Genomic DNA, 27,614 nt, shown 5'->3' on the forward strand with positions numbered 1-27,614 from the left:
CGCCAGTTGATGTGTCTTGAAATTGATCAACGTTTAAACTCCATTGATTCCTCCAGTCTTTCTTCTGATGAGTTGGTTGACATTTAAAACAATGAGCTTAGGTCAATTTTTGACCATTATTGTCCTGAGGTAGTAAAAACAATCACTGTACGTGATGATTCTCCGTGGTATGGTCCAGCCATTAATTCTTTGCTTAGACAACGTAGAAGGGCAGAACGCTAGTGATTTCCTCCATCCTTCTCTCCTTCCATCTTCTCTCTTTCTTTCCTTCATTCTTTCCTCATCCTTCTGCCTATGGGTGACTTTACACTCCCTCTTCCTTCTGCCTATGGGTGACTCTACACTGAGTGACAAGCCAAATGGTTTCTTGTACACCAGGAAACTATTTACTATGCTGGGTGGTAACCATATAACCAAATTTGGGCGCATGGTGGTTTAGTGGGTAATTATTGTGCTCCAATTGGATTGAGCGAGAGAAGGTTTATATCCAAGGGATGGTTGGGGTTTATTGCTCACATAATGCCACTCAGAGATGAGTGAGGTTGGTCACTCTCATCTTAAATGTCAGGACCAACTGCCTAGCCCCAGGCTCCTACACTTCTCATGGGGCAATGTAGGATTGGATGATGGATGGATGGATCAGATTTTTTTCCCCCCTCCTCCAAGAAAGAAGGAACCAAAGGCGAGAAGCCCTAAAGATTGTTCCTCCCAGAAAAAAAAACAAGAGTGAGTCAGATTTAAGATTTGTTCATTTTGAGATGCCTGGACACACTCCATTTGAAATATTGGAGGTCATAGGCAGTAGGAAATACAGACAGAGGAAAACAGTTACATGAAGGACTGGGAGTAACGGTTAACTCTTGCAGTAGAGAGTTGGATAGAAGAGGGATTGGCAGGGTTATGGTAATATGACATATCTGACCTCTGATATTTAAAGTAGTGGTAGTAGTAGTAACTGTAGCCCCAAATTCTTCAGATTATGAATCAAGTGGCCAGCATGCTCAAGTTGTCTTTCTGCAGACCACCATCCTCCAGTCAAGGGTAGGGAGGGAGGTGAGGGATGTTTGCATAACTGGGCATTGCACCGTCCCAGCTATATTGATGCCACCATGTGAAGGTGCACCTCTATGGCATCTGTATTTTATGGTACTGATTGCATATGACCTTCATGTGCCTCCAGGTTGGTATCTTTCGGAAGCCTGGTGTGCGGTCACGGATCCAGCGGCTGCGAGAAGCACATGAGGCTGGGGAAGACATCCAGTACAATAACTTTGGCACCTGTGATATTGCAGACATGGTCAAAACATACTTCAGGGAGCTGCCTGAGGTTCTGCTAACAAACAAGCTCTCTGAAATGTTTATTGCCATCTTCCAGTGTGAGTGCATGTGTGGGTGGTTCATTGTTTATATATACCGTATTTCTTTTTACGGAAAGTGCGTTGGTTTGTTTCTTTGAATTTTTTTATTAGTATCTTTTATACAGCATCTGATTTTTTTTTTTTTTTTTTTCATTAGTTCTACATTTTCATTCATGCACAACAAATGATCCCCCATGTTATATAATTTGTGTCTCTTGAGATATGACTGTACAGAATTGCAAAAATCAAGCTTAATTTCATATACTGTACTGTACTTATTATTTTTGTCATATAAAGTTATGGAAGACAACATTCTATATTAAAGTTTTGCAGTTGCTTTACTCATTGTAGAAGTTGCATCTTGCGTGTGCAGTTGGACTGGTTGCTGCAGTATATTGGTCTACATACAGTATATACGTGTATCTTGTGTTTTGACCCCCGTCCCTCTTTCTAGATCTACCAAGTGAGCACCGACTAGAGGCACTGCAGTGTGCGGTGTTGCTGTTGCCAGATGAGAGCAGGGAAGTTCTCATTGCACTGCTTACATTCCTTGCTGATGTTGCTGCTAACTCTCATAACAACCAGGTATAGTATTGCATATATATGATATTCTTCTTTTGTAGTCCATCAGGATGATCAGGTTCATGTACAGATGATGATGGCAGAACAACATCAGTTACATTATTCAGTATTTAAATGCCCTTGATACCCAACTCATGACATCTCCAAATAAGTTTTAACCTCTTGAGCCTGAGGACTTTTTAGTTTGGAGAAACATTGGATCAAGGATTTAAAGGTGTCCTGTATGGATGTGGAATAGACCTTCAACAATTTGACAACATTGTTAATACTGTAATTGCGTTTTCATATTTTAACAGATCCTCTAACCCCTAAAAGACGAATGTCCGCACATGCTCTCTGAGGGTACTATGGCCAGAAATACAGGTGTCCACATATGTGGTCATGCCTTTCCAACCCCACTTCACTCCACGAACCACCTACCACTACACCCACACACCACCACCAAACCCGACCTCCACCCTACCCCCACCCCCCACCCCCAACTGCCCCACTCCCCCCACACCACATCACCACCACCCAAAACCCCCCTACCATATCGCACATGCCGATTATGTCTGCCCTGAGCATATGTCAAAACATTCCAGTGCCTGTCTTTTAGGGGCTAATGTTGCAGTTCTCATGATACACAATGTTTAAAATTGATAGCATACTGTGATAATCCAAAATTCATCATACATTAGTTTATATTCTTCTCAGTCCTGGTGTTCTTTGAGGTTTGGGTGAAGGATGATAGTACAGTTGTAGTACTTAAATAATAGTCATGTATGGTAATTTTTTCTGTAATATTATTTGCACCTTCCTTATTCCTTTCCTGTACCTTCATCATTGGCTTAGCCATCTCTTCGACCCCTCCCCCACATTTTACAATTTAACTCTTGTTATTCCATTTCATTGTGAAATTGTATATTTTACTAAGAGGTGTGGTAGGGCTCGAGACTGTGCGTACAACATTTCATAGTTTGCAGATGATCCTCTCCTCTGGTGATTATATAAATGAGAATAGGATTATTATGTATGATATTGAAGATTGGTTTTATAATACAGGAGTTGAGTTTGCACAGGTAAGGCAACCAGTTTAATCCATCTGTAGTTCATAGGTATGTACATGTAATTACTGTTTATGATTTGTGTCTGATCATTAATTGTCTAAAATATGTATGTATTACAGTAATTTGTTTATATACTGTATATACAGTGGAATCTCCAAAATTGCACACACCGCAATTTGAGAATTCCGCGATTTAAAAATAACTAATCTTATGGAGAAAATTACTTATGAGTTTGTCATCTTGGAAAAGTTACCTGCGTTACCCCCAAACTTACATCAAAGTGGTCACCAGCAAACACTAACAACTTGGAAAAGAAATTAGTAAAACATATGTAATGGGAATGAACAATATCATAAGATTTTTACCCGACTCTGACTGACAACATTGCTTGTGCAGGAAGCTAAGGAGGATCGTTGGAAGGAGGACTGCGATTGGTTTATGCCTGACTATAGTCACGGCACATGACTCTGAGGCTGTTATTATCGTGCTTTGGCAACCTACCATTCAAAAGTGCGTCTGATTTCATGTATAATATGAGACGCATGTGATTTGTGTATAATATGTTCGTGTATAATAGTATTCATGTATAATATATTCGTGCATAATAATATGATTCGTGTATAATATGACATGAAATCGGACACACTTTTGAATGGTAGTTTGCCAGGGTACGATAATGACAACCTCAGAGTTGTGTGCCGTGACTATAGATGCACGGACTTGAGGTAATGGTGGTGTGCATGGGAAGAGTGTCACTTTTGAGGCTGCATCCACAATTTTCATGTAATTTCCATAATTTACTGAGGAAAGTGATGGTTATTGAGAGAGAAGGTGACTCCATTGTGATGTTTCAGTGAATGGAGAGAGACCAGAATTAGTGAAGGAGCTCAGATCCCTGGGAACAGTGATAGAAAAGAGGAAAATGTGCAAAAGAAGTGGAAAGCAGAGTGACACAAGGAAGGAAATAGCTGGAGAGGAGAATGTGCAAAAGAAGTGAAAAGTAGAGTGACAGAAGGAAGGAAAGTAGCTGGTGCTATGAATGCCTTGATGAGGCTTGAGTGTTGCAGCTACACAAGGCTTACATGAAGGAGTGTTAGTGGCAGCTTTAACATACGGATGTGGGTATTAACGCATCAATTGTTAATCTGTTAATAACGGAGCTTTTTTTTTTTTTTTTAAACGCATTAAACCGTTATTTTTTTTAAGTTAACGGATTATTGTTAACTTCCGTTAAAATTTCTGTTGACTTCCATTAATCCGTTACCGGGTATTTATTTTTTGTTACAGGTCACTTTAGGTCAAAAGTGTTTTAAATCGTCAAATCGATAGTGACATAGCGACTCTAAGCCAACAGAACTTTGGACTGTGGAGTGATCGTAGACTCATAGTGATGGTGTCTCAATCCATTCCTCTTGTCTCAGTTGTCTGTAAGTCAGGCTGAAGTCGGCCAGGACAGACTGGATGTCAGGAAACTGTTGTGGCTAGTGAGGGTGAAGTAGAGGAGGAGTAGTGATAACCTAATTGAGTGATTGTGTTATGTGCATTTCTGTTAATTTTGAATTCTGTATTTTAAAAATATTTTGGGTTATTAATAAAATTTTTCTAGCTTTGAGTGTTGTTTCATACGTAAAAACAAAAATTGGCAAGTAGCACATTCGAGGACTATCAAATTACTGATCAGCCAAGTTAACATTTTAAAAAACTAGCGGATTAACAGATTAACGGTTAATTTCCGTTAATTTAACGGCGGAATTAGCAGATTAACTTTAACAGAGCAACTAGACAGATTAACGGTTAACGAAGCTAACGTTGTTCATCAACTTGCCCACCACTGTTACAGTGAGACTATGGTGTGGGATGAAAATGAAGAGTCAAGAGTAAGAGCAGTGGAGATGGGACTGCTGAGGAATGTATGTGGAGTACAGAGAGCAGATAGGATACGGAATAAGGTGGTTCATGAAAGAAGAGGAGTGACGAAGTTTGTGGATACCGGAATCAAAGAGAGTACACTAAGATGGTTTGGTCATGTGGGGAGAATGGATGACAACAGAGTGGTGAAATAGGTATATCTGTGCGAATTTGAAGGAGGGAGGGGGCAAGGTGGGCCAAGAAGAAGGTGGAGGGATATGGTGGATGAGTGTGTGAGGAAGAGAGGTATGGAGGTTAGTGAGGCTAAGAGACTGACAAGAGACTGAGCTGGATGGATGAATAATGTGCAGAGAATCGCATAACCAGGGATATGGCACCCCATTTTAAAGTGACAGCGTTCGGATTGACTCTGTCAGATAGGTATATAGGAAGCTACAGAAGGTGGTGAAATGTTTTTGGCCTGTCTGATGGAGCTTGCATAATGAGTGAATGGAAGTGTGGCCCATGGAACTGGGCAAACTTAGGTTGTCTGGATGTTGCTACTCCTCACCCTGCCCTAGGGAGGGAAAGAAGGTCCAGATGATGGTGATGATGATGATGTCTGGATGATGATACTGATGTAGCAAACTGTTGCATAATGTTGCCGTATATTATGCATCTGCGATTAAAAATCGCGTGATTTTGGAGATTCCACCGTATATATGTATCGGTACATATAAATATAGTAACATATATATATATATACACACACACACACAGTATATATACACTCAACCCTCTGCTATCGTGCCTAATTGGTCACAGCAAACGCGCGTGATAGCTGAATATGCGATAGCTGAACCGAACAGTCGGTGGGAATATTTTAAATTTGTTTTTCGATGCCCCATTTTTCTAACTTTTAACCACTTTATGCCTGCGATTTCCTTCCAATCTCTCCTCGAACATGAAATAAAGCATTATTATATTAATAATAACAGTATAATGAATAAATAAACAACATAAAAGGTCATCAAACTTTTATAAGGATTAAGGCTTGGGTGGTTTGATGGGTTCCGAGGCTTGGGAGTGGCTTAATTGCCGCCAGATCTCTTTAGCTGTCTCCATGATTTCTTAGTGTCCACAGCTAAAGGGGGTATCACACGGTACATCGTATCAGGAACGGCCGAGGATGATTTAAGTGGAACAAAACTTGCACGCTATCACACACGTTCCTCATACTATTGCCAGAGCCCCGTCTCGGTTGTAAACACGTGATTACTTTATCGACATCACAGTTTTGTCGGCATAGGAAATATTAACTCTTTATAAGGGTCTCAAAACGATTGATATTTATTCTAAAATACAGTATTAATAAGTATTCAGTGTTAGGCTAAATTTCAATGCTGTAGTACGATATATTCTTTCGAGTTGCATGGGTTTTGTTGACACTGTTTTGCCCGTCGTGTCCTCGGCAGGAATCCGTTCAGATGCATTCCAAATGCCTGTGGTATCGTCGGCAATTTTACCACGTTACCATTCCGATTAACCATCATATCCTCGGCAAGCCTCATATGAAGTGCCGTTTGAATAAGTTTTGCTTAGCCTGTCTTCAAACTCGACGCGTGATAGCGGTCTTGGGGTGCGTGATAGCATGTATGGTTGTGCATTTGATGTGTGCATGATAGCAGATAAACGTGATAGCTGAACGCGCGATAGCAGGGGGTTGAGTGTATATCTATCTATCTATCTGTCTATCTATCTATATATATATATATATATATATATATATATACAGTGCTAGTCAGAAGTATCGAGCGCCTATGGCCGGGCACGCAATACTGATGGCCAAATAAGAATCACCTGTTTTTGGTAGTAAAAATTGAGCCACAAGTTCGCGGCGCTAGCATGACGTCATGGTAGCCTGAGGCCTTCCTATGCGCTGGTTGGTTCCCGCCTTGGTTGCCTACGGGCTGCCTGAGAGAGAGGAACTCCGCCGCGTCTCCCTCTCTTTTTGGGCCATTTTTTACCAAGTGTCCCGCAGTGTTTTGGCTTTCGCCACTTTGTTATGGCACCTACCCGTGAACTATCGAGTGAAATCATATCCCAGATCATTGCTCTAAAGGAGGCAGGCCACCAAACGAAGGAAATTAGTGAATTGGTTGGCGTGGCTCGATCGACAGTGCGTAGGTGGTGCGCGCATTTTCAAGTGGAAAACAGTGGTGACGTTCCCACAAAGAAACCGCGGTCTGGTAGGCCTAGGAAAACTTCCCCAAGGTCTGTTAATGTTTTAAAACGTGCAGTGGAGTCTAATCCTCATGTGAGTGCAAGGAAAATAAAGGAGAGCAACCCGGAAGTGTTTGGTGAGGTTTCTGTACGCACAGTGTCTCGAAGGGTCCATGAACTTGGTTACACAAGTCATAGGCCTGTGAGAAAGCCTCTTCTCTCTAGCAACCAGTGACTTCATAGGCTTGCCTTTGCTAACAAATACCTTAATTGGGGTGAGGAGCAGTGGTTGTCAGTGTTGTGGTCTGATGAAGCAACGTTTAGTGTAACCTGTAACAGAGGAGCACATGTGTACCGGCGCAAAGGTAGTGACCCACTTGACCCACGGTATGTTGAAAGCACAGTTAAACATCCTGATTCACTCATGGTATGGGGTTGTTTTTCTGGTAAGGGTTTGGGGAAACTTGTTGTGCTTCCCAAGAACTGCAGAGTGAATCGGGATGTATATCTGGAGCTTCTGTGTGATCATTTACCCCGAGTCATTTGAGCTAACAGGTGCACGAGTGTTTCAGCTGGACGGTGCACCTGCTCATAAGGCCAAATCGGTCGCCAATTGGCTTCGTGACTGCGAGGTATCATTCATGAAAGACTGGCCAGGAAATAGCCCAGACCTCAACCCGATTGAAAACCTCTGGTACCTCGTAAAGAAGAATCTCCAAGGGAAAGACGTGAGCTCTCTGCCGAAGCTGGAAGCTGCCATTTGTGACTCCTGGGGCAAAATACCCCTCCAGCACCTCGGGAACCTCGCCCTTTCACTTCCAAGACGTCTCAGGTCCGTGAAGAAGCGTAAAGGATACCCTACGAAGCACTAAAGGTAAATAAAATGCATTATTTATACGTTTTTTCAATGTTGAAACGTTTGTTTCGTAGGAGGGACGCAGGGCGCTCGATACTTCTGAGGAGCACATATCGCTATATGATGGGGTTACATCAGGTCATGCCTTAACATATAACGATTTTATCGTAAATCGGGAGATTGAAACATTTTAAAAGGGGGTTACGTCAACTCAGCTTCCCAAAGTCACCTATCCAAGACTGAAACAAAAATTACAACCCACCTTAATCACTTCCTGTGTCGGCCCAAGTTGTCTCCAAGACCAAAACAAACACTGTCACACCAATACAGGCGGCGTTACTCACGTACAGTAAATCGTTGCAGCAACACAACAATCACACCTGTGTAACGTTGGCCTGGTGCTACACTAGGTATAGGCCTACTGTAGCACGATGCAAGGCTGAGCGGTGATGATAGCAGGGGGACACACGTGAACGAGTGGAAAAGACAGGGCTTTGAAGGGGTGGCGGGACAGCAACTGAACCAAAACAATGCTCCGTATGCTGGGGCTGCCATTTTGCCTGAGACGAGTGACTGTCGCCTTGCTTGTGCCTGGCGCTTCGTACGAAATTTTCCAAGGGCAATATTGTCATAGCGGGAAATTCATCGCGAATCGAATATTGTGGTGGAACTTTTCTGTTATCATTGTGACGAATTATCGTATACCGAATCAACGTATAACGAGTAGTGACTGTATATATATGTAATGGATGCAAGAGCATACAGAGGATGGGGAGTGGTCTTTTTGACCACCACATAGTGATGGTGAAAGTAAGGGTTCAAATGCAATAGAGAAATAGGAGGGAAGGACAAGAGAAAGTAGTCCATACAAGCCGGCTAGGAAAGTTGCAAGAGGATGGGAAAAAAGCAGAATACAGTATAAGAGTGAATTGGAGGACTGATTGGGTAAATATGATTTGGAGCAGGTGGGGAAGGTGGAAGGTGTGTGCAAGATATTCACAGAAGAAATCTGTGCAGCATGTGACTTGGTGTGTTGGGTGAAGAGAAGGCAGAAAGGGGTGCAAGGAACAGCATGGTGGAAAGAACAGATGAGACAAGCTGTGGCACAAAAGAAGCAAGCATATAGTGAGTGGATGGGAAGCAGGGACGTGGGGGAAATTGAGAGACGGAAGAGAGAGTTATCTGTAGAGGAAGAGAGAGGTGAAAAGATTAGTAAGAGAGAGTAAGAAGAGAGTGGACGAGGAATTTGGAAGGAATGTGAGTGTAAAGTGGAGGGAATGTAAGGAAATGTTCTGGAAAAAGGTAAAGAGAGTTAGATAGGGTGATAAAGAAGTTAGTCGGAGAGTGAAAGATAAAAATAGTAGATTGCTAGTGGAGGTGGGAGAAGAAGTGAGCAGATGGACAGAACACTTTCAGGAACTATTAAACATGGAGAATGAAAGTGATGCGAGCATAAGTGTCAGAGGAATGGCTGGGAGAAGGAGGGACATGAGAAAAGAAGTAGAAATTAGTAAGATTGAGGTAGTGGAACCAGTGATGAAAGTCAAAATGGGGGAAGCCCCAGGAATTGATGAAGTATGTGGTGAAATGCTGAAGCAAGGGGGAGAGATAGTAGTAGAATTGGATGTAGATGATGTGCAGATTGGCCTGGGAAGAAGGTAGAGCCCTAGAGGATTGGCAGTCAGGTATAATTATTCACCTGTACACAGGAAAAGGGGGAAAAAGAAGTGTGTGGTAATCATAGGGGCATTTGTCTTCTTAGTGTAGCAGGAAAACTGTGTGGTAGGATTCTTATTGAAAGAGTTAGGAAAAGAACAGAGGAATTAGTTGAAGAACAGGGAGATTTTAGGAAGAGAAGAGGTTGTGTAGATTAGATATTCACTCTTAGGTCTTTAGTGGAAAGTTTCTAGAGACAGGAAAGAAGTTGTATGCATCCTTCATGGATTTGGAGAAAGCATATAAGAGTGGATGGACGAGGAATGTGGAAAATATTAAGAATATTTGGAGGAAATGGGAAGTTGTTGAATACCGTGAAGAGTATGTATGAGGATGGTAAGGCTGCATAGTGTGTGAATAGTGAACTGAGTGAATTTTTCTTTTTGAATGTCGGATGAAACAGGGATGTGTCATTTCACCATGGCTGTTTATTCTGCATATGGATGGGGTTATAAAAGAGATACAAGGTAAGTTAGTGGATGTTGGAGCAGCTTTAATGAAAGAGGGCAGTGTTTGGAAACTCCCTGTACTGTTGTTTGCAGATGATACTGAGTGAAGACAAAGAGGAACTGCAAGGCTCGGTGAGTGAGTTTGGAAGTGTGTGTTAGAAACGGAATCTATACGTGAATGTAGGAAAAAGTAAAGTTATGACCTTTGAGAGAAACAAAGTCAATGGATGTACAGTGAGGTTGGATGGTGAGAAAAAGGAAAATGTGAGTGCATTTAAGTACAGTATATACTGTATATATATATATTTATACCTTTGGTCCCGGGCTTACAATGAGGTTACTCTCCAATAAATCCATCGTAAGTGGACTATATCACAAGTCAAAAATGCATTTAATATACCTAACCAACCGAACATCATAGCCTAGCCAAGCCTGCCTTAAACATGCTTAGAACACTTACTTTAGCCTACAGTTGGGCAAAATCATTAATACAAAGTCTGTTTTATAAGAAAGTGTTGAATATCTCTTGTAATTTATTGAATACTGTACTGAGATCATCGAATGCGAAAGTCCAAGTTCACATGCAATGGCCAATACAGGTTTGCTTCCTTCATGCCAGGCAATTATCTTGAGTTTCATCTCGAGTAATTGCCGTCCTCGTCATCTCACCAGTAGCAGGAGAGACAGAGGGGCATTTCGTAGACGTGACGAATGCACAAAACTCTACGCAGATACAGGGGTGTATCCAAAAAAATCACTAGCAGCACAGAACACTGTAGAGTATCGGGTGTAAACACTAACGACTGCATGGCAGACTGGTAGATGTAGCACACCGCTGCTGCCCAGCATCACAAGAGTGTATCGCGCCGTATATCCCCAGTCCTGGAAAAGATCAGAATTTATAATTTGATGCATGGTTTTGCACCATCGTAAAGTTGAAAAATTGTAAGTTGGACCATTGTAACTTGAGGACTGCCTGTACACACACACACACACACCGCTCGCTGGTGCAGTGGTAACGTTCTCGCTTGCCAACTGGTGGACGGGAGTTCGCGCCTCGCTCAGGTTGCGAAAAGTTTCACTGATGAAGTGGGTGGTTACTGTCCCCCTTGAGCAAGGGGATGGGTGTGTGTGTGTGAAGGTCACAGCCTTGCCCTTAGATCGGACTATATGAGCTCTCAGCTCCCTTCCGGGAGGGTAAAAAGCTGACGATCACGACCATCCAGTGATAATGACCGACCCGGTGAATTACACACACACTAACACAGACTCTTGTAAAGAGCTACAAGAAGAATTAAATAAACTTCATGAATGGAGTAGTACATGGCAAATGGAATTCAGTGTGGACAAGTGTCATGTAATCAAGTTTGGTAAAAGTGGAAAAAGACCTGATTGGGATTATAAGTTAGGAAATAAAACCCTATACACATCAGAAAGAGAGAAAGACCTAGGTGTGATCATCAATAACAGACTATCTCCGGCTGACCACATCAGCGAGAAGGTACGGAACATGTATACACTGCTTGCAAATATGAGAATAGCATTCACATACATAAATGAAGACATGCTAAGAAGGATAATATCATTCATTCGACCAACCCTGGAATATGCATCAGTAGTCTGGAATCCTCATCTCAAAAAGCACATAGACAAGATTGAAAAAGTTCAAAGGGCCGCTACAAGATGGATACCAAGCTTAAGGGACCTAAGCTACGAAGAAAGACTAAATAAACTGAATCTACCAACACTACAGGAGCGAAGGAAAAGAGGTGACATGATAATGCTATATAAGTGCATATCAGGAAAGGAGAAAATAGACATAAATGATTACTTAACACATGGAGAAGCATCAGCAAGAGGACACTGCAAAAAACTGCATAAGAAGAGAGGTGATAAAGACATAAGGAAATTCAGTTTCCCAAACAGAGCAATTGACCAATGGAATGCACTACCGAATGAAATAGTGTGTGCCAAAACAATTCACAAATTTAAGGATATGTACGATAAATATGGTTTAAGACACGGGACAGTACGAGCTTGACTCATTCCTGTAAAGATACAATTAGGTAAGAACACACACACACACACACACACACACACACACACACACACACACACACACACACACACACACACACACACACACACACACACACACAACACCAATTATCAAGCATAATAAAATTGGGCAGTAGACATCAGAGCAGAATGTGACTCCATAATGCTTGATGGAAAAATGACTGCCCTGGTGCCACTCACACTTTACCCGTTGCATCTCACGAAGGTCTAGCCGCGTTTTTGTGGTGTGGTTTTGAGTGTTTTTGTAAGTGTTGAGAGAGGTCATTGACCCGTAACTATACTGTGATACATCGGTGGTAGGAGGTGAGTATTGCTGGTGGTGTGTACTGTGGGGGGCTGCAGGTGGTTTGAAAAATTTGGTGTCTATGTGCACTGTCAGTTAGTGCAGTAAAATATGGATTTTGCTTTAATTTACTTAGATTTTTTGCCTTGCCAAATAGTGATGTTTGTCATGTAATGCAACATCAGATAAATGAGGGGTTAGTATGATGAGTAAGGGTGGAAATTTGGAGGTTGAATTGCTTGAATGGGTACAACAAGGAAGAAAGGTTGCTGGTTCTTTGAAAGCAATGTTAAGAAACAGGGAAGTGAGCATGGAAGTAAAAAAGTCACTGCATGACAGTATTGTGATACCAACTCTAATGTATGGAAATGAAGTTTGGACCATGTTGGAAGGACATATGTCAAGAGTGAGAGCAGTGGAAATGAGTTATTGAAGTGAAGGAGCATTGTGGTGTGGATGTGTATGTAGCAGAAATTCATTGAGGTGGTATGGCGATGTGGAGAGGACGGAGAATGAGAAACAAACGAGGAGGGTGTGTTTAAGTGAGGTGGAAGGGGGTAGAGGGAGGGGGAGGCCAAGGATGAAATGGAGGGATGGAGTGGAGAGGTATATGAGAGAGGGGGATGTGAACTGGGAGCAGGGAAGTAAAATGGCAGGGGATCGGGCGACATGGAGGCGATTTTTTTTTTTGTGGCCACTCCTTGCTGGATTAAGGTGTCTGTCAGTAGACAGATGGATATATTAGTACTGGTGGTGACCATCATCTACTCACTTGATGTAGAGCTGCCTATATTTTCCTTTAACTTTTTCATTCTTTTTCTGTGACTACCCTTGTCCTTTCCTATTTCTCCCATCTTACATGTCACTTTTTATTACTTCTTTCATTTTCAGGTGGCTTTACGTTGAGTGACAAGCCAGATGGTTGCTCGTAAGCCAGGAAACCATTTACAATGCCGGGTTGTAATCATATAACCAACCCATACGTATCCCAACCTGTCAACAAGTGGGTTGGCGGTGGGTTAGTGTCCCTCCCCGTAAAACTGCTAACTTGTAGACAAGCAGCCACCCCTTACTGGAGTATGGTGTCTGGCAGCAGATTTTGTGTGTGTGTGTGTGTGTGTGTGTGTGTGTGTGTGCGTGTGTGCGTGTGTGCATGCGTGCATGTTCATCAAAAATTTCTGAAACTTTTTCAGTCATTCCACAGTTTGAACACTTTTAAGTTTTACTCATTCCCAAACTACTTTATTTATATTTCAGATGCATGCAAGCAACCTAGCGGTGTGCCTGGCGCCATCACTGTTCCACCTAAGTGTAGGGGGGTCAGGGTCTAGCCCTCTGCGTCGGCGTGCAGGTGGTACACCTGAACACCGTGACCTGTCAGAAAACAAGGCTGCCCACCAGTGTCTCACACTTATGATCCAGCAGGTTAGTAGAAGGAAAAAGTACCATGTGGTTCAGTTGTTATAATAAATTGATGTTCTATTGGTAAAGTGGCATATTTCATGGCATATAAGATGCATTTTTTCCTCCAAAAATCCCTTTTCTGTCATTCTTTCCTTCATTCTTTCCTCTTCCTTCTGCCTATGGGTGACTCTACACTGAGTGACAAGTCAAATGGTTTCCTGTACACCAGGAAACCATTTGCTACGCTGGGTGGAAACCATATAACCAAATTTTGGCGCCTGGTGGTTTATTGGGTAATTACAGAGCTCCAATCGGACTGAGCCGGTGAAGGTTAATGTCCAAGGGGTGGTTGGGGATTATTGCTCACATAATGCCACTCGGGGATGAGTGAGGCTGGTCACTTTCATTTTAAATATCAGGACCAACTTGCCTAGCCCCAGGCTCCTACGCTTCTCATGGGGCAACGTAGGATTGGATGATGGATGGAGGGATGTAACCTGAAAAGTCACCGTGCACTTTCAAAGATGAATGTCATGTGGTTAAACTGGAGTTAGCTCTGGCTCTGTTATAGACAGTCACATATACAGCTAATTATTCAATAAACTGCCTATCATTGGTAGAATATATAGTAAAAAAAACATTAAATTAAACTAAATCTATCTATCTATCTATAGCCCGACGCCCTAATCCCGCAAAGGGTGGCCGCAGACAAAACGCCTCCAAGTCACTCTGTCACCCACCATTTGACTCCCCTCCCCCCAACTCACCCCCCCCTCCCTCATATACCTCTCAACTCCATCCCTCCACCTCATCCTCGGTCTACCCCTCCCTAAACTAAAACTGTTGATAAATTGTGAAAAATAGGATACACTTGAGTGTTTATTTAAAAGATTTTGGAAAACTTCAAGGACAGCCACAACTCTCATGTTTATATTCTGACAGTGCTGCCAGCTGGTGTCTGCTAGTGACTGTAACTGAAAGTCCTTGGTGCAAGCATGGTTATCTTGGGTGAATAAGTGTTTGTAACTTTTTATTGGTTCACTCGACTTAGTGTTGTCTACCATTCACCTTTATCATTCTTTTTCTGTATCTGCCCTCCACTCTTCTTGTTTCTCCCATCTTTTCCGTCACTTTGTATCAATCTTCTTTCATTTTTAGGTGGCTTTACATTGAGTGACAAGCCTAATGGTTTCCTGTAAGCCAGAAAACCATTTACAGTGCCGGGTGGTTACCATATAACCAACCCATACGTGTTCCTTATGTGTCAACAAGTGGGTTGGCACAGGGTTAGTGCCCCTCCTCATAAATCAACTAAAAGAAATAGCCACCCCTTACAGGTTTATGGCGTCTGGCCATAGATAGATAGATAATTTTTTTTTTTCTTTTAATATTCTTGCATGAATTACAGGTTTATGGCATCTGGCCATAGATAGATAGATAATTTTTTTAATATTCTTGCATGAATTACAGGTTTATGGCATCTGGCCATAGATAGATAGATAATTTTTTTCTTTCTTTCTTTTAATATTCTTGCATGAATCATGCTGACACTTTACATGTCATGTGACATGAGGACAAACCCAACTCTGTGTTTATATACTGGCAGTGCTGCCACCTGGAGTCTGCTGGTGAATATAACTGAAATTCCTCAGTGTAAGCATTGATTTTTTTTTTAAGGTGAACAAGTGTTTGTAACTTTCTGTTGGCCTTTATTTTTTGTGATTCTATTTTCTCTTTGCATGAATCATGCTGATACTTGCAATCAAGTGACTCGAGGACAAATCCAGCTGGGTTAATTTCAGTAGAGAAGAAGGGTGGACTGAAGCAGTTTCTAGTGCACATACATATGAGTGTTACAGATTTTCACTTTTACATAGTCTTTCTTTCCTTCATTTTTTCCTCCTCCTTCTGCTTGTGGGTGACTGTATAGTATACTGAGTGACAAGCCAAATGGTTTCCTGTACACCAGGAAACCATGTACTGTACCATGTTGGGTGGTAACCCTATAACCAGATTATGGCACATGGTGGTTTAGTGGGTAATTAAGGTGCTCCAATCGGATTGAGCCTGTGTAGATTTATATCCAAGGGTTGGTTGAGGTTTATTCCTCATGTAATGCCACTCAGGGATGAGTGAGGCTGGTCACTCTCATCGTAAATGTCGGGACCAACTTGCCTAGCCAAGGGTTCCTGTGCTCCTCATGGGGCAACATACAGTAGGATTGGATGATGAATGGATGACTATAGTAGATTGATGAACAGTATTGAATGGAGATACCAAGAGGTGAAAATGTATGTACAAACCCACCTGGTTCAAACTCGGTGAAGAAGCAGAAGGAGGGACAGAAAGAATTTGTAGAGTTTAAATATACTGCCCATTCCTCTCTTCCTTCCATCCATTTCTGTCGTTCTTTCTTTCATTCTTTCCTCTTCCTTCTGTCTACGGGTGACTACACGAGTGGCAAGCCAAATGGTGTCCTGTACACCAGGAAACCATTTACTATGCTGGGTGGTAACCATATAACCAAATTATGGTGTCTGGTGGTGTAGTGGGTAATTAAGATGTTCCAGTCAGATTGAGCCAGTGCAGGTTTACATCCAAGGGATGGTTGAGGTTTATTGCTCACGTAATGGCACCTAGGGATGTGTGAGGCGGGTCACTTTTATTGTAAATATCAGGACCAACTTGCCTAGTCCTCGGCTTCAGTGCTCCTCTTGGGGCAACATAGGATTAGATGAATGAATGAATGAAATATGTGACTGAGGTTTTCACTATTTTAGTTATTATGTTCAGTAAAAAAGAAACTATTGACTGATGATCAGTACTGAATGAAGATATCAAAAAGTAAGAGTGAATTTGTGTGAATGTAACCATATCAAGATAAGGTTTTAGTGGGTGTTTGTTAGGAGTCAAAAACTTTTTTTTCCTTAGACTTGCTGTTCCAAAGTTAGGGTGTGTCTTACACAGTGCAGCATATGCTGTGATATATGTACTTCATTCAAAGTGGTAGCCATACCACTTCTCACTTTTCACATCCAGTTGTCATCATCCGTCCTGTCAGCATGCCTAAACCAACTCAGTCTATCCTTCATCACAACACCTGTGTATTCAAGTCCCACCATTACTCTCAACTCTACAGTCACTGTCCAAGCCCCTCCCCAGCCTTGCATTCAAGGATTCTTGGACACGCTAAATGTCCATCTAATCATTGTCATTTCGGTATGTTTTAGCCTACGAATATCCTCTTCCTTTATCTTCCTGTCCACTCCTTGTACCTAGTACACATTCCTCTGTACCTCTATTTCCACTGCTCATACTTGTGACTTATACATACCGTATGTCATACCAGACTGTCCATAAAAAAAGAATTAGTTTTCAGTTTGATATTGTAAATTATCCCCTAACCCCTAGGGACATCATATAAGGCAAGGGACTTTTCCAAGCAATGGAGTGACATCCACTGATCCAGTAAACAGTTACAACTTTCCTCCATACCACCTATTAGCTTCAGCTAATTTAAAGGCAGGACATTCTTATCGTTATTGCAGTACTGTACATCAATATTTATGCTGCTGTACTATGCCTGTGTGTGTGTACATGTCACCATGGCAGTGTCAAGCAAGCTAGCAATTTTGTCATTTTTACTACTTGCAGAGAAGAGAATGAACTTCATCAGGGTCATCTTAGTTTCCTGAATAACCTTATCCTTGACACTGTAATTGCAAGTTCAACATGAGCAATTTTTCATAAAAAGGCCCAAGTGGGAAGGGACACTGTATCCCACACATGAGGCATAGAGTTATAAAATCTGTTATGCATTCTGTTTCATCTCTGTTAACTCCTTCAATCCTTTATGTATTTTTGTCTACTTATCCTTGTTATTTCCAGATAATTCTATTCACCTTAAGAGGAGTGCCATAGTACTGTGTGAGGAAGTGAAAGTTATATCTAACCCTCCTTGTTAAAAAAAATGTCTATGCTGAAAAAAATCATTTTTAAACAGCAAGCACATGACAGGAAAGAGATAATTTTATAGGAAAGGTTAAATATTGGTGTAATAAGGCGACTTGTTCCTCCCAGCATGGAAGAGCACATCCCAAGGTTCACCTCCCTCAAATACAGAAGAGTCCTGCTTAGATGCACAATAATTATTTTACAGGCTTAATTACGGGTTGTAACTGCACCATGGTTGCACAATAGAAAACATGGAGAAATTGCTATACAGTACAGCCCTCATTGTTAAGTAAGACCTTTTAGCACAAACTAAACACCAGTAGGCAGACACAAAACAATACGTCTGAAGTAGTATCCCTTTCTACCAATACACTTAGCCAGGTGTCCACTTTCCCCATTTTCACCCCAGTCCACTGAGAAACCCAGTACACAAAACCCTCTTCCCACAATTATACACGAAAAAGTAAGTCCCTCTCTACAGCGTCCTGACTTTTATTATCACGTACCCTGTACTAAACAATTTCACCTTAACATCCTTATCACATGCACGGCAAATCCTCTGTGCCAGACACCAACTCCTTTTGGTGCCACAGCTGTTTTGTCTCAGCTGCATCCCCACCATATCTCCCTGTTGACTCCTTGGCCAAGACAACCTGTCTTGGTCTTTTCTGCCTCTGCTTCGATCACATCAGTCCTCAGGCAACCCTTCAAATCCACTGAATCAGTCACAGTCTCCTGCCTACACACACACCCAGCCCAATGCCAGCTGAAGACTCTTGGAAAAGGATCCACATTTTCAATCCCAGTTGATGTAACTCTCAGTGCCATTCAGGATATGTATGGTATTTCATTGCATTTAATGCTATTTTTTCCTTGACACGGTCACAGTCCTGCTTAAATCACAGCAAATCCTGGAGAGCCATATGCTACGTGACTAATGTTTACCCCTTGTTGTCTCCCATCTCCAACTTGACATGGCGTGTCCTCTACCACTTCCATCCCGCCAAATCAAACACCTAACTTCTCTTTTACGTTGGTATAGTGCATATAATGCACTACTAGATGTTAATCTAGTCATTACTTATCACACTGATCAAGAGAGTTTAGTGCAGGGACAAGGGTTAAATATGTTTACCTTTTCTTATCCTCAGGTGAGTCAGGTGCAGTGTGTACCAACAGAGATGCTGTCCAACTGCCGTTTCACGTATCTCGAGCAGAGTCAGCCTGTGTGCCTAGAGGACTTGGGGGGTACCACAGGGGGACTTATTGGCTGTGGAGGGCTGCCAGGGGGTGCTGAGGCTGACTGGGCTGCTTACATGAATGCTTGTGTTTCTGCACTGCTCAAGGAAGCCAGAGACAGGTAGGTTTTGTCAAGCAGCATGAAATCTTACTGGAAATTTTATTGCATATCCAGTATATTTATCCAAGAACTGTGAGTTGTATTCTAAAGTGCCCAGTGCATGGCTGCTACTTACATCAAGGAAGTTAAGCAATAAATCATATTTTCTGCTCTTTGTTTTGGCGCAAATTGTGGTTAGCTATTCATTTGTAAGTCAAATGGAGACATCAGATTTACTTGGTCATATAATAACTTACCCTCTTTCATCTCATAACCATAAAATTGGTGCCCAGTGAAATGACAATGTTGATTTTTTTCAGCTAAGTGCCATGGTTGGTGCCATGGCACCATAACTTTATGTACCTAAACTGTAGCACATAATGACCTAAAAATATATAAGAATGTATACTGTACTTCATCACATTCCCTACAATCTGTAAAACTAGAACAGGAATACTAGAAACTTTGAAAAATCTGTGTTTTTTTTTGCACCACAGAGGTCCCCTCGAATCCTAATGGTGGAGTTCACAGGTTATGCCATAAACTGCACCATTAGGGTTACCTCTCCCTCCTGTGGTTCACACACACACACACACACACACACACACACACACACACACACACACACACACACACACACACACACACACACACACACACACACACACACACACACACACACACACACACACACACACACACACACACACACACACACACACACACACACACACACACACACACACACACACACACACACACACACACACGGAAACCACCATACAGAGTCTGATCCAGTCCAATGAAACAGCCATTGAAGAGATTAGGAATTTGAAGCGGGAAAATGTTGAACTGAGGAGGAAACTAGAAGAGAGTACTAATAAAACGGAGAAGGTGAGTAATGTATTAGAAGAACATAAGGCAAAGTGGGCACACGTAGAAGAAGAACAGAAAGAAGTGGTCAGCTTAAGAGAAATCATCCAGGAAGAAAGGGAAACGAACAAGAAAGAAATGGAAGAAAATGTAGTGAAAATACTGAAGAAAAAAGAGAAAATAGTGAGAGAAACTGTAGAAAGGAACAAATGTGTGGTAGTATTTGGAAACAGGGAAGAGGAAGAAAAGGTTAGGTTCGTAAGACTCGAGAGAGACACGAACATGGTGGGAGGAATATTAGGCAAGATTGACCCCGAAGGAGACAAGTGGGTAAAAGAAATTGAGGAAGTAAGGAGGATAGGGCCTTATAAGAAAGGGGAAACAAGACCAATGAGAGTCAAGTTTACATCAGAAAGTGTAATAAATGAGATACTTAAAGTGACCTGGAAATTAAGCAAAGAGGCGGGGATGGAAAATATTATAATAAGAAAAGATCTGAATGAAGAAGAAAGAGAAGTTTTAAAATCATTAAAGGAAGAAGTAAAGGGAAAAAATGATAAGAGGACAGAGGAAGAACGTAATACTTTTTTTTGGAGAGTATTGGATATGAAAGTAAGGAAATGGTATTTAAGGAAATAGAAGTGAAGGAAACTAGGGGGGATGGTTGTGATAGATCAGAAGTTGAGGAAGTGGTACGGACAGAGAGTAGGAGAGAAGAGAGTATTAAAAACGTCAAAAATAATTTGAAGGTGATATATACTAATGTTGATGGTTTCATATCGACAAGGATCGAAATTAATGATTTCTTGAGAGAACATGAACCTGATGTCATGTGCTTTGTAGAGACCAAATTAAGAGAAGATATTGATGTTCATTTGGGAGATGGTAAATACAAACTGTGGAGAAAAGACAGAAAAGAAAAAAAGGGAGGAGGAGTGATGATAGCAGTGAAGAACAACATAAATGTAGATACTGTGGAAATGGGAGAAGGCAGGGCTGAAGTGATATATATGAAATTAAAAACTGGAGAGAATGTTAAGAGAGATATGGCGGTAGTGTATGTTCCCCCAAAGACGAGAGCATGGAAGGATGACGAATACCATGAGATGTTGTCAGATATGGCTAGCTACTTGCAAAAAATAATTGAGAAAAGCAATAATATAATTTTGGTGGGTGACTTTAATTGTAAAAAGGTGAACTGGGAGGAATGGTACTCGGGAGGCGGCGAGGATTCGTGGGGCACTATGTTATTAAATATAATAATGAATAATGTGATGACGCAATGGGTCAAAGAAGAGACACGGTTTCGAGGTGAGGACATACCAGCAAGGTTAGATTTACTGTTCACCAAAGAACCCGATGTAATAGAATCATTGGAATATCTCTGTCCTTTGGGAAAAAGTGATCACGTGGTCATTGAGTTCCAGATGTTAATAGGAAACGTCGAGCCAAGAGACGAGCTTCATAGACAGGGAAGATACAACTTTGGCAAAGCAAATTTTACAGGATTGAGAAACTTTTTGAAAATGCGGATTGGAGAAAATTCAGAGAAACAAGAGAGATACAGAGGAAGTGGGATATCTTTCTAGACCTCTATAATTTGGGAGTGGAAAAATTTGTACCAAGAGTAAGAGGGAAAGAAAACAGGAAAAAGGAGTGGTTTAATAGAAGGTGTATGACAGCAAAAAAAAGAGAGAGATAAGGCGTGGAACAATTGGAGAAAGAGAGGTAACGACAGAACAAAGGAAGAATATAAAAGAACAAGAAATGAATACACAAGAATACGTAGAGAAGAAGAAAGGAATTTTGAAAAAGGTATAATTGACAAATGCAAGGATGAACCCAAACTGTTTTATAGATTTGTTAATGGCAAACTGAAACAAAAGGAAGGAATCACCAAGCTGAAAGTAGAAGGAGAGGTCTTTAAGGATGCGGCAATGCAAGCAGAAATAATGAACAAACGTTTCCAGTCAGTTTTCACTAAAGAAAAGGAGCTTGTGGAAGGGGAGGGAGTGATTAGAAATGTTCCGGTGATGAAAGATATAAAAGTGGAGGTACAGGAAGTGTATAAATTACTGGAAACTCAAGATGTAAGGAAAGCCCCAGGACCTGATGGAATTTCTAATTGGGTACTGAAGGAATGCAGAGAACAACTGGTGGATAAAATTCACTCCTTAATTGTATGCTCACTGGAAGAGGGGAAAGTGCCAAAAGAGTGGAAGAGGGCAAATGTGGTACCAGTTTACAAGGGAGGAAACAGGGAAGAACCCCTGAATTATAGACCAGTGTCTCTAACCAGCATGGTCGCAAAATTGTGTGAGAGAATCCTGAAAGACAGATGGATAAAATATCTGGAAGAGATGAATATTTTGGCTGAATGTCAGTTTGGATTCAGAAGTGGAAGGTCATGTGTTTCAAACTTGTCGAGCTTTTACTCAAGAGCGATCGATGTGGTACAGGAGAGAGATGGTTGGGTGGATTGTGTGTACTTAGACTTAGAGAAGGCCTTTGACAAGGTACCTCATAAGAGACTAATGTGGAAACTAGAATATATAGGAGGACTAAAGGGGAAACTTCTGGAATGGATGAGAGACTTTTTGAGAGACAGACAAATGAGGACAGTAATAAAGGAAAAGATGTCTGGATGGAGGGAAGTAACAAGTGGAGTCCCTCAAGGCTCAGTGTTGGCGCCAGTAATGTTCCTGATTTACGTAAATGATATGGTAGATGGAGTGAACAGTTATGCAAGTCTGTTTGCTGATGATGTAAAGATCTTGAGGAAGATAGAGGTTGAGGAGGATTGTAAAATACTGCAGGAGGATTTGGATAGGATACACAATTGGAGCCGGACGTGGGAAATGAAATTTAATGTAAAAAAATGTAAAATATTGGAAATGGGTAAAAGTACCAGGAGACCATCACTAAATTATTTTTTGGGTAATGAATTAATCACAAAAAGGAGAGAAGAGAAAGATTTGGGAGTGCTGGTCCAAGATGGTTTGTCACCAGAAAAGCACATTAACAAGATAGTTGGAGAGACTTATAAGCTCTTGACTAACATAAGAGTAGCATTTCATTATATGGATGAGGAAATGATGAAAAAATTGATAGTGGCCATGATCCGCCCCAGGTTAGAATATGCAGCGGTAGTGTGGTCCCCACACAAAAAGAAAGATATAAACAAGATTGAGAGAATACAAAGAACAGCAACCAAGATGGTCCCCAGTCTGACAGACCTGTCATACAGAGAGAGGCTGGAAAAACTGGATTTGCCTTCGTTAGAGGAAAGGAGAAAGAGGGGAGACATGATTGCGGTGTTCAGGACCATGGTGGGAGTAGATAAAATTGACAAAGAAGATCTGTTTGTATGGGATAAGAGAGCAACAAGAGGACATGGAATGAAATTGAAAAAGTCAAGCTGCTTGAAGGATATCAAGAAATATAGCTTTCCTTACAGAAGTATAGACTTATGGAATAGCCTGGACAAAGAGATCGTCCAGTCTAAAAACTTAAACGAGTTTAAAGTTAAATTCGACTTATTGAGAAACAGCGACGGAAACCCACGAGCATAGTACATTCCATGTATATCACAATTAGGTATATTAGGTAAATACTTAAATATTTGGAACGACTTAGACAAAGAGGTGGTGCATGAGAAAAACATTCATGTGTGTAAAGGTAGACTTGATAAATGTGGATATGGAGACAGGACAACACGAGCATTGCTCAATTCCTGTATACTACAAATAGGTAAATACAAATAGGTAAATACACACACACATTGGAATACTCTAGATACCCTAGATATAAATAGCCAAGAAAGCTGTTGGGACCAAAAGCTCCTGGATCTCGTACATGAGTTTTTCTTAATGCAACATGTGAGGGAAACCACCAGAAAAAGAGGACTTGATGTACCTTCAGTGCTAGATCTAATATTTACTAGGCAAGAAAATGACATTGACAGTTTAATATATCACCCTCCACTCGGCAAAAGCGATCATGCAGTACTAAATTATAACTTCAGGATAGCATATGACATAGTAAACAGCAATGACAGTTACAAAAAGAGCCTAAACTATAAGAAGGGAAAGACCTAAAGAAGTATTTCTTAGAAGTTGATTGGGAAAATGAGCTTAGAGGACAAGATTTAAATGCTGTATATAAAAAATTCTGTGAATTTTATGAAATAGGAGTCCAGAAGTACATCCCACAGCACAAAGAAGCAGATAAGAAAATACAGAAATGGTTCAATACAGAATGTAAAAAATCAGAAGAAGGAAGAGATTTGTTGTGGAATACAGTAGATACAGAAGACACAATAGTGAAAGGGCGTATAATAATTACAAACAGGCAAGAAACGACTGTACAAGAATAAGGAGGGAAGCCCAAAAACAGTTTGAGGAGGATATAATAAATAAAAGTAGTGATCAACCATAGCTGTTTTACAGCTATATCAGAAGCAAATCCAAAGTAAAAGAGATAATACAATCCATTACGGACGATGGAATCACTTATACACAAGAGAAAGATATTTGTGAAGCACTAAATAAGAATTTCCAATTAGTTTTTACAGAAGAAAAAAATTTTGAGAGGGACTATGTGGAACACGCATGTCCACACATACTACCAGATATACAAATAGCAGAAAAAGTAATACAGGATGAGTTAAGTAGATTAGACAGAGGAAAAGCAAGTGGTCCTGATGAAATTTCATGTTGGGTATTACGAGAATGTGCAAAGGAGTTAAGTAAACCATTATTTTTAATTTTCAAGAAATCCTTGAGTCAAGGGAAACTACCTGATATTTGGAAAAAAGCAAATATTGTCCCCTTATTCAAGAAAGGAAATAGACAAAATCCTCTCAACTACCGACCAGTATCACTGACCAGTGTTGTAAGCAAGGTATTAGAAAAACTTAAAAGAAAAGCTTGGGTAAATCATCTAGAAGAACACAGTATGATAACAGAAAGACAGTTCGGTTTCAGAAAAGGAAAATCATGTGTTACTAATCTGTTGAGCTACTATGACAGAGTAACAAACACAATACAGGAAAGGGAAGGATGGGTGGACAGTATCTATTTAGATTTTAAGAAAGCTTTTGACACAGTACCACACGAAAGACTTTTATGGAAACTGTACCATCAAGGAGGAATTCGAGGCAAACTGTTTTGTTGGATGCAAGACTTTCTCCTAAAAAGAGAAATGAGGACAGTACTAAGAGGAAACTACTCATCATGGAAAGAAGTGACTAGTGGAGTACCACAGGGTTCGGTGCTGGCACCAATCATGTTTTTAGAGTACCGTATATAAATGATATAAACAGTAACACTGGAAATGAGAGCCATCTGAATATGTTTGCAGATGATGCAAAAATACAAAGGAGAATTACTAACACAGACTCTTGTAGGGAGCTACAAGAAGAATTAAATAAACTTCTTGAATGGAGTAGTACATGGCAAATGGAATTCAATGTGGACAAGTGTCATGTAATCAAGTTTGGTAAAAGTGGAAAAAGACCTGATTGGGATTATAAGTTAGGAAATAAAACCCTATACACATCAGAAAGAGAGAAAGACCTAGGTGTGATTATCAATAACAGACTATCTCCGGCTGACCACATCAGCGAGAAGGTACACAACATGTATACACTGCTTGCAAATATGAGAATAGCATTCACATACATAAATGAAGACATGCTAAGAAGGATAATAACATCATTCATTAGACCAACCCTGGAATATGCATCAGTAGTCTGGAGTCCTCATCTCAAAAAGCATATAGACAAGATTGAAAAAATTCAAAGGGCTGCTACAAGATGGATACCAAGCTTAAGGGACCTAAGCTACGAAGAAAGACTAAATAAACTGAATCTACGAACACTACAGGAGAGAAGGAAAAGAGGTGACATGATAATGCTATATAAGTGCATATCAGGAAAGGAGAAAATAGACATAAATGATTACTTAACATATGGAGAAGCATCAGCAAGAGGACACTGCAAAAAACTGCATAAGAAGAGAGGTGATAAAGACGTAAGGAAATTCAGTTTCCCAAACAGAGCAATTGATCAATGGAATGCACTACCGAATGAAATAGTGTATGCCAAAACAATTCACAAATTTAAGGATATGTACGATAAATATGGTTTAAGACACGGGACAGTACGAGCTTGACTCATTCCTGTAAAGATACAATTAGGTAAGAACAATTAGGTAAGGTAAGAACACACACACACACACACACACACACACACACACACACACACAAGGAGAAAGATTTAGGAGTAATTATCAGTTATAGACTATCACCAGAAGACCACATAAATGAAAAAGTAAGGAACGTGTATAATCTGTTGGCGAATATGAGAGTAGCCTTTACTTACATCAATGAGGAAATGGTAAAGAAGATAATTATAAGACCAACGCATGGATGTGCAGCAGTAGTGTGCAGCACATACTTGAAAAAGCTTGTTCAGAAGATTGAGAAGGTACGAAGAGCAGCCACAAGATGGGTTCCAAGCTTGAGGGACCTTAGCTGTGAAGAAAGACTTGATAAGCTACAATTACTAACATTAGAATAGAGAAGAAAAAGAGGCAATATGATCATGCCATATAAATACATTGAAGGAAAAGAAGAGCTTGACATTAACCCCTTAAACGCAGATCGTCTCGTTTGCGACGCTCGGCAAAAAGGACATAACGGGATCGTCGCATTTGCGATTCTAGTAAATTTTGAATAACCGCGGGCAAGCAGGCTCCAGCTGGCATTGTCTATCAGTACCACCACCCTTTAGCTACAATTAGCATACTTTACCTTTGTACTACTGACCTCAGTTGTTGCCAAGTATCGCGTTTTACCCGTCCCCCCCCCCACGGCCCGGCCAGCCTGGCTGTGATACATGGCAGCGCTCTGAGCGCTCAGAACTGTAAATCTGCGCTCTCCTCTCACAAGCAGTTTTTGCTAATAGGAAACGCTTGTTTCCCCAGTTGTAACACCAGCTTTTTTTCTCACGGTTTGCCCCTGTTTAGCGTCGGTTTACCGCAGGCTTTCAAAGTGACATTATGGCGAGTTCTAGCTCTCCTGAGTCAGTGCAAGCGGCCGACAGGAACGAGAATAAAGTGGCGGGCGTAAGGCAGAATAAAAAGCGCGCCGTGGTGATCTTTTGGGAAGTAATATGATTGAAAATAATGTAGTATACATGTTTTTAGCTGTGAAAATGGAAATGTTTGTTGAGTGACGGGAAGACCGCCGCCACGGTGCAAGTCGGCTGTTCGCTTCGTTGATTTTAGCCTTATTTTCAGTGCTTATTGTACAAATACGGATTCCAAACTACCTTTACGTTGTAGTATAAAGTTTAATGTGACAGAATGAGGCTGTGGTAGAGGGGAAACCGGGTTGCTGGAGGTGTGAAAGTGAAGATTTGGTTACCCAACTTTGCAAGTCTCCACAAGTCCTTGGGTAGTCCACAAAGGCTCGACACCTGTCTTTGGAGAAAGCTGAATGTAAGTACTATCTGCCATACCATGTATAATGTTCTAGGGTTAATCTCTGATTTTTGGCTAATATTTTCCTACAGGTACTCAGACCGCGATACAACCCCG

General features: G+C 41.0%; 1 protein-coding gene across 1 annotated transcript in view; it reads left to right on the forward strand.

Annotated features, from left to right (window-relative positions):
• Nucleotides 1-27,614, forward strand: part of LOC145413821 (uncharacterized) — a 514,227-nt gene that overhangs the window by 471,663 nt on the left and 14,950 nt on the right. The window contains exons 17-20 of the mRNA XM_080283483.1: nucleotides 1,181-1,376; nucleotides 1,813-1,943; nucleotides 13,701-13,868; nucleotides 18,953-19,161. Coding sequence (XP_080139609.1) covers nucleotides 1,181-1,376; nucleotides 1,813-1,943; nucleotides 13,701-13,868; nucleotides 18,953-19,161 — 704 coding nt within the window. The remainder of the gene's footprint in view (nucleotides 1-1,180; nucleotides 1,377-1,812; nucleotides 1,944-13,700; nucleotides 13,869-18,952; nucleotides 19,162-27,614) is intronic.

The sequence above is a fragment of the Coenobita brevimanus genome, chromosome 97 (assembly GCF_032717465.1).
Source record: "Coenobita brevimanus isolate Jiangsu-jjx chromosome 97, ASM3271746v2, whole genome shotgun sequence".
Lineage (NCBI taxonomy): Eukaryota > Metazoa > Arthropoda > Malacostraca > Decapoda > Coenobitidae > Coenobita > Coenobita brevimanus.